Genomic DNA, 13,500 nt, shown 5'->3' on the forward strand with positions numbered 1-13,500 from the left:
TTTTAATAACTTTAATGTTTAATAACAATGTGATACTTCCAAGTTCTAATTGCATTAAGGTTGAACAGAGAAAGGGCAAAAATCGATAACGAAAAAAGCAGTTTTTTCCACACCGTGTGATAGATATTCATAAAAATCAGCTTATGTAGAATGTTGTAACAGTAATGCTGATTGATTTTTATGAAGATCTAACATACGGTGTGGAAAAAAAACTGCGTTTTTCGTTTTCGATTTTTGCCCTTTCTCTGTTCAATCTTAAAACAGCAAACATCCATTTCTTTTATTTGTGTATGTATATAAACTATTCCCAGCGAATGAGCAGGTGTTGTTTTCACTGATACTGTGATGAGTCATAAAGTTGCCTTAATACCGCAAACGCAGAGAACGCGGATTTAAGAGTCTGTAAATATTGTTTCCAACCCTTTACTAATGGTACCTACTAGGTTTAATATGATCGACTTCTGAACTCACCGTAGCAAATGTGGCACGATTCACACTGAAGAAATGCGCCGCAGTTAGAGTCGTCGCGCGCTGTGATCGCCCCAGCATGAACAGTAGGCTGCGCTGTTCGGAAACTGAACGGTGGTGCCAATGTGTTGCATAGACTGCCTGCGCCATCAACGAACTCTAAAATCAGTTATCTCATTAGAAGAAACACTACATCTATATTTAATTGATTTCGAACCGATGTCATGAGTTCCGTGCCCAACATCGAATAAGAAAATATTTGGAAGAATATGAAACACAATAAGGCACCCATTTTGCTTAGCAAGCTGTTGTCTCCTTTAGCCTTTGAGGAATAATTGTTAGAGTTTTCAATACCAACCAATACAATATCCACCTACAATGGTAAGCACCATCATGGTCATGCAGATTACAAACATACATGTTCCGTAGAGCAGCAGCAACAAAGAACTGAGCACTGTTTTCATTTGACTGGCAACCCTGTTTCAAGAGAATAGATCATAAGAAATCCTGAAGTCGTAAACTCATATGCAGAGTTAAAAATATTCAAATTCATTGAATGAAAATTGATCATATTCAGCCGCATTCATTTTCAATATTCAGTGACGCAGCTGAAAACGTCAAACGAACAAACCGCCCATTCATACATGCAGATTTTCATTCATCTCCGATTATTACACGAAGCGACCGTACAACAACGAATCAAACGCATCAAAGTAGGCCGTGGCACAATGTAAGCGATGATGATTGTTGTTTTATATGCTTTACCGGCATTTGAAAACATTTTCCTAGATAATTAGTGAAATGAATATATTGTACGATATTCAACTGAATGAATAGCATGGATATTTGAATGAATATTTTTTCTATTCACCGCGAGTCTCTTCAGGTTCATTTTCAGCCGTCAAAAAAGAGCTTCGATTATTTTTAACTCTGCTCATATGTACTGTACCTGTAAGCAACCTCTTGGATTTTAACGATATCTGCCAGCTTTTCGTGGAATTTTGAACTCTCACGTGACTCATCGAACCGGATAATCTTTATCTCAATTATCTTGAACAAGTAGGGTATGCGATGCAATATACTCCAGATGAAACTATCTTGTAAAGTAGAGACCAATGTGATGTATATAAGAATCACATCACTGATCAACGATGCTGGTAACCAAATCCAAAACCTGATGACAACGAATCTAAGCATATCATATGACGAACCCTGTACTGGATGGTCGATACGTAAAAAGATACTTACGTTTCTTCATTATCTTCAGTGACATTTTGAAATATGTCAGCGGTTACGTACTTAAAAATGGCGGAAGCTGTTGGCACTAACCCATAGAGCGAAACAGTAATCATCTGAATACCAATGTATCCTTTGAAAAGCCAACTGGCAGAGTTGTGCAAGTGGCCTAAAATAGTCTGTACTTCGTGGTCCATATCGACGGAACATTGCTCTAAGATAGATTGCAATTCACAGAAAATTTGCTCCAACCTTGGACGATAGTGTACAATTACAATAGCCTGATACAAAACTTTCAATAGGATAATGAATTCTATCAGTGCCATCATTACACCATGAAAGTTTGCCTGCTGTCGGAGGATAACCATGAGCGTAGGCCATAGCAAACAGAGTATCATAAAAACAATGGCCTTCCACAAGCTGAAGCTTCTATCGGATTCAGACCAGAACCCGATAGCTCTCATCATTTTAATTATAAGATCCATTCTTTGAGTGTTAATCTAAATGTTGGTAAATTTAAGATATTTGTTGTAACAATACAAAACACTTTTCGACTAACGGTGGTGGATTTATGAAGGAAAAAACGATTAATTTAAGAAATAAATAAACGGCCCCACTATAGCAATGATTTCGAATAATTCGAAAGCACTTGAGTCGTACAGGACGAACAGAAGCGTAATGAATTTGATGGTGTGACCAAATGAAGCAGGACCAAACAAAATTTCGAACAGAGAGAATAATAACAAAAACACGCATGTGCACGCAATGACTTAATATTGTGTGCATAATGCAGTAGCGGAAACACCGCTTTTTACAGGAACAAGCGCATCGCCAATAATGGGTTCTCACTTAACATTTAACACTCCTTCACAATGGCGGTGTAGTTTGATATAGTCGCATTGCCAATCGTTGCGGAATCCTCTGCAGAGTCGTTTATGGGCCGAGTTGCATAAGAGAAGTACATCCTTCTGGAGGCGGAGGAAAATCAGTCGGCGGGCTCCAAATGTTCTGGGAACGGCTGTCCTCAAATTTCCTGAACAGTATACCCTGCGGCCATGTATCAGGGTTAAGAGCTCCATCACGGTACTTTGGATGAACTCCAACTTTGAAGGATATGAAGTTCAAAGTACTGACGTCTATGCCTTGTTAAAAAAGCGGAATAACCTTTGTCTCCTCGTTACATATTAGTCCTTCTTTGGACATTTTTTCGATAGTATCCTTGCTAACGCTGGGATGAAAGCGAGAAAGATACAGCCAGAGGCAACGGCGCGAGAGGTGGAACCGTAACAATGTTGCTATCAGCGACTAGCTTTCGACCGCCAACAAGAATATTGCTTGGATCAGGGCCATCCTCGCGACGACGCTTCTGGGGTGGTCAAGAGGTACCAGTATTTGGCCGGACTGGAGTAGCAGTTGAAATCTTTCTGGCGCGGTGCGAAATTTGCTGGTTATTTTCAGATAGCTCGGTCTTTAGTTCGGCACAGACGTCATCCGGTTTCCCAGCGATGGCAGCGATAACACATCCAAGCGATGAAACGGTGTCGCGAAAGCGAGCGAATTTCATCAGCATGACACATTCATTGCACATCCAAAATAAATTTGGGTTTTCCGCAAGTTTTTTTCAAAAACAGTTTGTTAAGTTTCCCACATTGCATGTGCACATTTTTGCAAAAGCCCATGCACTCGATAAAGTCGATCGCATGCACTTGCCATAATTTGTAATTTATAGTTTTATTGCATACGAAAATCTGTTAGTTTACACTGTACATCAGGTCAAGGAAAGGTAGTTTTGGTTAGAGATAATAACATTAGAAGCGACGGAATGTGTGCCGATCTGAGAATGCGAACAATGAAATATAGATAGCGCTGCGTTCGGTGGAAAGTTTTGGTGGTTAAGTCACAGAAGTTCGATTGCGTTCGTCGCTGTTTTTTCGCAACACTAAAGCAAACAGGAGACATATCTTCACAAATCTTGTCAAAAATTAAAAATAGTTGAACCGATTGATGTAAACAACTACCCGGTCAAACCATTCGGAATTTGACTCGGAATCCTGAATGGAGTCAGTATGGATTCCAAATCAAATGCAACAACCGATTCTGAATCGAAAACGGTTGTTGCATTTGATTTGGAACCCTCTAAGAACGGTTGGTTTCAAAATCGTCCAATGAAGGACGTTTGTTGGACCAATTTGGACAACGTCCAAATAACCGTACAACGAACGTCCATTGTTGGACCCGTGTTGAACGATTTTGAAACAATTTTTTGGACGTCTCAGTGGGAATCCATAATGACTCCATTCAGAAATCCGAACCGGTTCCGGAATGAGTTTAACTGTGTACCCAGTTAAAGTCGACTTTAACACAGTTAACCTCATTCCGGAACCGGTTCGGATTTCTGAATGGAGTCATGGATTCCAAATCAAATGCAACAACTGATTCCGACTCAGAATCGGTTGTTGCATTTGATTTGGAATCCATAATGACTCCATTCAGGATTCCGAATGGTTTGACCGGGTAGTCGGTAAGAATACACTGTAAAAAATAGATAAAGGAATGACTCTGACTGTTCCGTCAGCGCAGTCAGTTCCCCACAGCGAAAGAAGTTTTCACAGTGCATTAGCAAGATGAGTGTACGGGATCTAACACAATGCGGTATATATAGGTGTAGCAGAACACACGGTTTGCGAGTGTTGGCAACCAAAAATATGTAAACAATCCAGAAGCACAACGGGTCGACGTCATAGCGTTCACACAATTCAATGGGAGCGGAACGAACGGTATGACGAAAGCAAGTCGATTTATTCTGTGGTCACTCACACCACTCATAGAAGATTCATCTGACGAATACCAAAGTACCATCTTCGCCGTACCTGTATATACTACATTGGATCTGGCAGGCATGCACTAATATTCGTTTTTTATAAGTGTTCTGAAAAAATGGCTGATCGTTAACCCTTTCATGCCCAACTTTTTTCTAGTGCATGTAGGGTTTCAAAGCTATTTTTCCTTGAAAACGGTTGGGCCAAGAAACACGAAAAGCCTATTTTCATAAAGAAAGGTGCTTCAATGGCAGTGCTAGAATCTGGTCAATTTTTACCTTCTAATGCTCAGTACAATTCTCCTAGAATATTTACAATAGTCCAACTACGTGGAAAACGTAGCGAACGATAATCTAAATTGATAAGTTTTATCAGTTTTCAATAATATTGCACCATAACGAAGATATATGAAAAAATCATTTTCCGTCATCTACGTAAACTGTTCCTGGCAGCACTGCTCCATCGGAATCCAATCAGACTAATTGCAATAACTTCAGTTCTAGAGCTGATCCTTGTAACTGTTAATACTCAAATTAAAGGCAATAATCACATTAATGAGCCTTACTTGTTTTTGTGAGCAAATCTCGCCTCAATCAAAAGTTATAGCTGTTTAAAAACGTTGTTGTCCACAAACAACATGGGCATGAATGGGTTAAACACACGCATTAAATGAAATAAATAAAAACCTCTTCAGTCTACCTTCTCATCCCGTTCAGAACAGTAACTAGAGATTCTCTTTGCGATTATTAAGGCAAAAACATTTCCTTCCCGAGTATCGTTTTATCAACTTTGCAAAAGGCACAACATCGTTACTGTATCCACAGCGAAACGTTACCCCAATATGGACGAGCTTTGTTGCTATTGTTTGTTCAGAATGTCTCGTAAGTTCATCTATTTGGGAAAGTGGAAGAATTATTATGAGTATAGATGGAGAAATGTACACTTTCCAATTTTATCACGTTATGTATAGTGTGCTGATTATGTTCAAGAACATTACCCAAGCAGAATCGTTCATTTCACGGAACAACACGCAGCTCACCAACGAATGCGGCAACGTTAAAACGTTATCCCTGCATACATAGACGACGAGATAAAATGTGCAATAAAATAAATTGAAAATAGGAAATAAAGCATGGAAAATGTTTTTAGCCGCCTTATGAGACGAAGCTCAACCGTATTGGAACTTCCATGATCTTTAAGCGACTTATTAAGATACCCTTCTCTCTAAAGCAACTTCTGAAACATTGTCCCGTTAAAAAATCGCACTAATTTTAATGCATGACTCAATGAATTTAGAGACGATTGTAGAGCGTCAATCGACAGAAACTGTTATATCCACCTTTATTTTTGTTGGTTTTTGGGATCGATTGTATGGAAAAATACTAAATTTCCTGTAGCAGCTATTATTAGGGTTCGTAGTACCGACCCTTTTTGGCGAGACCCTGTACTACGGCACTCAAGCCCTCAGTACCGGTAGTATCGGTAAAGTACCGGTAGTCGAATATTTTTAAAAAAAATCGAAATAAGCTTCAAAGTGAAATTGAATGCTCAAACTGATGACCTTATTCTGAGATGGTTGATTTGTGCTGATCAAAAAAAACATGTTTATTGTTTTAATTGATTCGGAATGGCGTGACTTATTTCAGCAGAAAATATTTTTCGTATTCGGCACCTTCTTTTATTTCGATGTTTAGGCCAATTTGAAATCAATAACTGCTAAGCGGTGCGACTTTTGTCGACTTCAACAGATGGTAAATGTAAGAAACACTATTAACAACAGTAAATCAAAGCAAAAATGGTAGTAAATCCGAGCAGGTTGCTGGCATTTCCTCTCTTGATTTTCTGTAAATTGGTTTCGACCTGCATACCAAGGCTCCTTGCTTTCCTGTAAACTATGGAGTTTTGCTGAATTTTCCGATCATTAATAATTACAAATCGCCCCATTTGGAGTAGTTCACCAAGTCTAAAATTGTTAGCTACTAAATCGCTGTTCGTTCTTTTATAAATAAAGGTTTAAGAGCAAACCAAAGACATGACTTAGACTATAGTTTTATTACACGTCACCCAGTGAATAATGGAAACCAATCAGAATGTCGCTAATAAAAAAATTCATGCCAAATTTTTACGTCTCTTACGCTATATGTGAATATTTTAAAATTTAGTACAAGATCGTTAAAATTTAATTTGGACAAAATAAAGCAGGAATTTAAACATACCATTCAGAACAACGGGAGCTAGTAAAGTTTACCTTATAGAAGGTACTTAATATAATTAAAAGTCATCTTGTTGACCGATATTTTAAACATGTCCTAGAGAGTCCACATATTTTTCATAAAAAAATTGTATGGTACCGAAAATACCGGTACTGGCTTTTGTTCAGTACCGGTATTACGGTACCAAAAATAGGTCGGTATTCCCGGGATTTTCGGTACCGGTATTACCGGTACCACAAGCCTAGCTATTATAGCAACAAATATATTTCAAATTATTTGATGAACAACTACAAAATTTGTCTTTACTTACAAGATAGTACTATAATTTCTATTCCAACCTATCCTCTTGCTATGGATAAAAATATATTCTGTTAACACCTTTAATATTTTTCTAAATACATTTCAATTAAATCCTTCATAACTATTTAAACCTACTTAATTAACCAATTTTGTGTTAGATTAATTTCAAATTTATCATCCATCACATACCAAACTTTTATTTTAACTCTTAATTTTCTCAACATGATTATTTTCAACCTTTTGTTTATATTCAACATAACACCGCTTATAGACTAGCGTAAGTTTGAACTGTAGCAAGTGGTGCCAACACTGGATATTGCTTTCTGATGGCCAACCGAAGACTCAAATGATCGCTAAGACAAGACGTGACAATCAGCTTCTTATTTTTCCTTCGGCATTCTTCTTCTCGCACATTTTCATCCTGCCGAAACCTTTTGGACAGTTTCTATTTTTATTAAGGTAAATGAAGTCTTTGTAATTTATTTTATGCCGGCCATATTTTGTATCTACTATATTGATGAAGGGCACCGTTTTAATCTGTCATCGGTGTTTAGGATGGTTTGATGAAGCCATTTTCTGAAAAATTTAAGATTATAATGTGATTACTGTCTTATTTTTGTTAAAGTTTATCAACCACGTATACGGTAAATGTATGAAAAATACTTGTTTCACTTTGCCGCACATTTTCTGTTCAATTTAGTCATTTTTACTTTTTTAACGATAATAATTATATTTGTCAAAAGTAATGACAACCTTTTCCTATAAATATAGCAACATCATTTCGCTATCCCTGCAGTAACATTGCATACCCTTTTGTCACGCCTTGTCTTAGTATGATCGCAAGTTCACTTAGGTAAACACGACAATTTTTTTAAATTTACGAACAATTTAATCTAGACTTTTCACTCACGAAAGACGATGATCGGAAATTGGCAACGTTCGCTTAAGGTTGGACAGAGAATGCGCAAAATTCGCAAACGAAAAAAGCAGTTTTTTTCCACACCGTATGTCAGATCTTCATGAAAATCAATCAGCATATGTAGAATGTTGTTACAGTACTGCTGATTGATTTTTATGAAGATCTGACATACGGTGTGGAAAAAAACTGCTTTTTTCGTTTGCGAATTGTGCGCATTCTCTGTCCAACCTTAAACCACAGAGAACAGACATCCATGATCGAACAAAAATATTAAAAAAAACGTGTGTAAAGATTTGAATTAATATACGATAAACACTAGCGCCGCCACACCAACCTATCCCAACTATCCGTCAAATCCATTCCGGAACCGGTTCGAAATCCTGAATGGATTCAGTAGGGAATCTTGCTCAAAGAAAACAACCGATTCCGTCTCTATCGGTTGATGCATATGAGCTGGAATTCATGCTGGAAGTCCGAACCGGTTCCGGACTAGTTTGACTGGGTAGAGGAATAACCGCTGTTAATTCTGTCAAACTTAGCCACAAAAAAACATGACGACAGTAGCGCATCTGGTTTGGATATCCCAACTACCTTCGAAACCGAATACTGAAGATGGACGTCTGTTCTCTGTGCTTAAACGCAGCAAAATCTTCACTCTATCACGAAAAACTTTTTTCTTCAATTCATTTGAGGCGTCAATGCTCTTGGTGGTCTGTCAATAATAAAAATATTTAGGAGTGTATGTCGTAGTTGGTAAGTCTCTGAGCTATACTGTTTGCAGTGGCTGGAGATGGGTTCCAACACAGCCATTTCAAACAGCTTAGGAACTGCGCTTAGCGTTGTAATACCACGGTAGTTGTCAACTGCCTTTTTATCATCTTTTTGTGAACTGGAAAGCCAGCATTTTGAATTTTCGAAAAAAGAAATCATTCTCTAATTATCATAAAATGACGAAAAAAAATCAAAAGAATAATTTCGTATGTCTTTTCAGTTTTCCGCGAAAAAATCTCAAATATTGTTTGATTTTCCGCAGATTCTAGGTGAAGGTGGCTAAAACCTCTAGGGAATCTGATAAAAATCGACCATTCAACTTCAAATCTAAGATAACGGAACATGTTTTTCCAAAAATAAAAACCCAACTACCAAAGATATAAAAAATCAACGACAAACTTCTAATCACTGTAAATTGGATGTAGCTGAACAAATCCATTCTTATTTACTCAATCGATACCAAGGTAACGGTCTGATGTCTTTTCAGAACCGGTAATTTTCATCTAGGCACCTGACAATTTCATTCTATCTGTTTTCTGGGAAAAGCATCTGTTTGGATGGTGAAATACAAAGAACCTACAGAAACAAAAATGTGTACAATAATAGTCAATACCACAAAGGGTGGTTAAACGCGAGGGTCGAAAATGAATGAACGAACTCAATTAGAATTCTTCGTTCAAAATCAACAATATATTGATTGCTTTCAAGAATTGAACCATTCTCTGCTAAAATAATTAGTTCAGTGCGTTTATTTAGTTTATTACCTAGCTAAAGTCGAACCATTGAAGATGGAGACAAATACAATACCTAACAATAATTCCCTTTTTTGAAATTCAAACATTCCAGCCTCGTACATTAAAAATGTACATCATGGATTTCTTTGGATGGAATCGAAACAGCAGCTCTATTGTAAACGAAAGACACAATATCATCGAAATCACATAATTGCTGACATTTAATACAGGTATTGAATATTGAAACAAAATTAATTGCCACTTCCTGACCTGACCACCTTAACTTATATTATTTAAATAAAAAATATGGGAAACAATCTACATTGGTTACATACGTGTCCTGCTTGCCGCATTATCTTTTACATACTCTAGAAAAATTCAAGTTTATTTGACACGCTATGCATTATGTAGGATATGTGGAGGATGCTCAGGATAGCAGGGCACACACATGACCGTTGAAAGTTGATTCACACGTTGTTGATTTATATTTTCTAATCGCAATAAATTATTCATTACTACTCCATTAACCTGAACCGAACATGATGAAGTGCCTGTGGGGTCGAGTTGATACCAATGTCTTACTACAATAACTCGAAATCTGTCTATAATCTGAAGTAGATAGTACATAGTATATAAGAATTTCCCAGCAAACTAGTGAGTGTCGTTTTACCGATGCTGTGATGAATCATAAAGTTGTCGTAATACCGCGAAATGTGAGAACGCAGATTGAAGAGTCTGTGAATAATACATTCAACATATTATTATACATACTAACCGTGCTATGTAACAAGGCTGAATCTCTTAATAAAGACTCCACATTTCTATACTTTGTTTACCTTTTATCTGTTAATGTCATTCCAATCTCAAGCCCCGTCAAAAAATTTCAATTAGGCAATCCATGAGACGTTTCTGATCAGCTGATTATTTGTTGTTTACTTATTCTGACGTTACTCCGAGTGGTGCGACGTCCGACAATATCGTTGATTCGATCCAACATCAAAAGAATCGGACTAACAAAGTTGTTTGTCGGACGAGTTTTTCTGTTCGCAGGAGTAGACTTGTTGACAGAACCCACCGCTGAATTGTCAAACAAACGTCTAATGGATTGCCTAATATGACGAAAATCTTTTCGAATCCTTCTCGAACGAGGTCCATTGTCAGACCTGTACTCGATTGGAATGACACTAGCAGATGAATGGTATAAACAAAATATACAGTTGTCGAGTCTTTATACGTAGATTCAGTGTCGTTAGTGACATGCTCAACATCTGAACTTACCTTAGCAAATGTCGCCCGATTTACGCTAAAGAAATGCGCCGCAGTAAGCGTCGTCGCGCTTTGTGAACGCCGCAGCATGAACAGCAGACTGCGTTGTTCGGAAACTGGGCGCTCGTGCCAATGCGTTGCATAGATTGTCTGCGCCATCAGCGAACTCTAAAAAAAGAATTTCCTTAGAAGAAATATGACGTCTTTATAAAATTAAGTTCCAACCGATGTCATTAGTTCCGTGCCCAACATCGAGTATGAAAATATTTGAAGTAATATAAAGCTCATTACGGAGCTCATTTTGCCCAGTATATTGTTGTCTCCTTTAGCCTGAGGAAAAATATCGCTTGAGAATTTTCAACTTCGTAGAATAATAACTTCACTTACTATGGTGAGTATCATCATAGTCATGCATATTACAAACATACATGTTCCGTAGAGTAGCAGCAACAATGAACTCAGCACTGTTTTCATTCCGGCGGCAACCCTGCTTCGAATATAAACAATGCAGTCGCAAAATTATTCCAAAGTTGACGTAAAATTTCTACTACCTGTAAGCAACCCGTTTCATTTGTACGATTTCTACAAGCTTTTCGTGAAATTTTGTACTGTCTCGAGACTCATCGAACTGAATAATCTTTATCCGAATTATTTTGAACAAGCAGGAAATATGATACAACATACTCCAATTGAAACTGTCTTGTATAGCGGCTACCAGGGTGATGTATATAAGAATCGTATTACTGAACGCGGTCACCGGCAGCCAGACCCAGAAATTGATGGCACCGTATCTAAGTATATCATAGGATGAAACTGGAGCTGAACGCTTTGTAGATATGTAGATACTTACTCGGCTTCCATATCTTCAGTAACAGGTGGAAAAATTCCTGTGGTTGCGTACTCAAAGATAGCGAAAGTTGTTGGCATTAAAGCATAGATCGAAACGCTAACCACCTCAATACCGATGTATCCTTTGAAAAGCCAACCGGAAGAGGTTTGCAGGGGACGTAGCGTAGCTTGCACATCGTAATGCGTATCGACGGAACATTGCTCTAGGACACACTTTAGTTCATAGAAAATTTGCTCCAGCTGTGGACGATAATAGACAATTACAATAGCCTGATACAGCACTTTCACTAAGATAATGCATTCTATCAGAGACAGCATTAAGCCTCGAAAGCTTTGCTGTTGCCGCAGGATAATCACGATCGTAGGCCACAAGAAACAGAAAAACATGAACAAGTTCGCCTTCCATAAGCTGAATCTTCCGTCTGGTTGAGACCAAAATCCGATTGCCCTCATCATCTTGATGATGAGGTTCATTCTTGAAGTTTGTTTAAGCTGACGATACACCCTTTCGACAAATAATGAACTTGGGAAATGGTAGGCCTTCTCTTTAGTAATGTGTTTAAATAACATTGAAGTACTTGAATAGTACAAGGCGCGCAGAAGAGTAATAAGTTTGATGGTCGGATCAAATGAAGTAGAACCTGCCACAATCTCTGACCGAGGAAATACCAACCCAAGCTTATGCACGCGATTGCTAAATAATATATGTAGGCTGCTGACAACCCGAGAAAATGTCCATTGACTCCAACATCATGGACCATACATGTACCATAATAAGATAAACGTAGTATGGCCAACAAAACAAAATGCCCGATAAGTCCGATGCCGGAAACTTTTATACCAAATATGTATTAGGAATCAGACACTTCTTAGACTGAGTTCTGCATGGTGTCTTTGTCGAACATGTTTTATCTGGTGATCTTGATTTCCTAGAAGATTCGCGCCCTCAGTGAAGTTGTGTAGAAGGACATGATCTGTTTGATTCGGAATTATGCCAATCAGGATTTCGAGATACAGCCTCGTGAATTGACGACCCTTTCTAGGTAATGCTAAATTTTTCGGGGGGTATTGCAATATTCAATATGGGTGTTGCAATACTTATTGAAACGATTCCAAACCTTTGACGGGTAGTGTACATTACTCCACGTGTCAAACTCGAAAGAGAACTCAAGAATATATCACGATAACGTGCATATAAATTACTAAAATCTCGAAATCAAGATCCTGAAATCATGAACATAAATCATTCTACAATTATGACAGTAAGGACGAAAGCAAAAACCAAGGAAGCTGACCGAATAACCCGTAATCCGTTTGCTCGGGAAAAGCGCCATTTGCAGAAACAAACCTGTTGCGGATGATTTGTTCTGATGGAAAGTCGTCAGTTGGATTTATTACCGACAGAGCAGTGGCGTAGCCTGGACTTTGGCTTCGATGAAAAGAATTCCAAAGTTAATCATTAACGAAAAGTAAAGTTCATCGAAAGCAAAATAATTTCATCAATCAAGCAAATTCCTAACAGTAAAACAAACTTAAAAATTCGAACTTTCGATACATAAGTTTAATTGTTACTCTAGTATGAGATATTTTATTATTCATGAAAACTTTGAAACTATAATAACAAGCTCTCAAAATTATTACAAAAAGAATTATAAAATCATAGATTCAATATTCTCATGTATTTATTACAAAATTTACCAAATCTAAGAGCCATTCTATTCTATTCTATTAATATTCCTCAATTCAAAATTTAAAATATTTTTGTAATGAACACCTGTACCGGTTTGCAAATCAAATTTCTTTTTGTTTGATTCTTTTTGAAAATCAGAAATGGGATAAAAATCAAAGTATCGTAAAACGGGGGAAAATTGATCAATTTTTTTATAGTTTTTCGAATAACTTTCTTCAAATCAGGCAGATGTAAC

General features: G+C 37.5%; 1 protein-coding gene across 1 annotated transcript; it reads right to left on the bottom strand.

Moving 5' to 3' along the window:
• Positions 1-307: 307 nt before the first annotated feature.
• LOC131695334 (odorant receptor coreceptor-like) lies at positions 308-12,049 on the bottom strand. Its single transcript, XM_058983800.1, has 5 exons — positions 11,577-12,049; positions 846-945; positions 686-790; positions 472-627; positions 308-400 (listed from the first exon to the last, which is right to left on the bottom strand). The coding sequence occupies exons 1-5, from the start codon at positions 12,047-12,049 to the stop codon at positions 332-334; spliced, it is 903 nt and encodes a 300-aa protein (XP_058839783.1). The 3' UTR covers positions 308-331.
• Between the last annotated feature and the right edge of the window lie 1,451 nt (positions 12,050-13,500).

The sequence above is a fragment of the Topomyia yanbarensis genome, chromosome 1 (genome assembly GCF_030247195.1).
Source record: "Topomyia yanbarensis strain Yona2022 chromosome 1, ASM3024719v1, whole genome shotgun sequence".
NCBI lineage: Eukaryota > Metazoa > Arthropoda > Insecta > Diptera > Culicidae > Topomyia > Topomyia yanbarensis.

Bases quoted from the DNA above. Each gene is read 5' to 3' on its own strand.
- LOC131695334 (XM_058983800.1), bottom strand. From the start codon at position 12,049: ATGAACCTCATCATCAAGATGATGAGGGCAATCGGATTTTGGTCTCAA. The intron at 628-685 runs GTTCGAAATCAA...AACTGATTTTAG, and splicing joins GCACGGAACTCATGACATCG to AGTTCGTTGATGGCGCAGGC. The intron at 401-471 runs GTGAGTTCAGAA...CAATATTTACAG, and splicing joins ATCGTGCCACATTTGCTACG to ACTCTTAAATCCGCGTTCTC.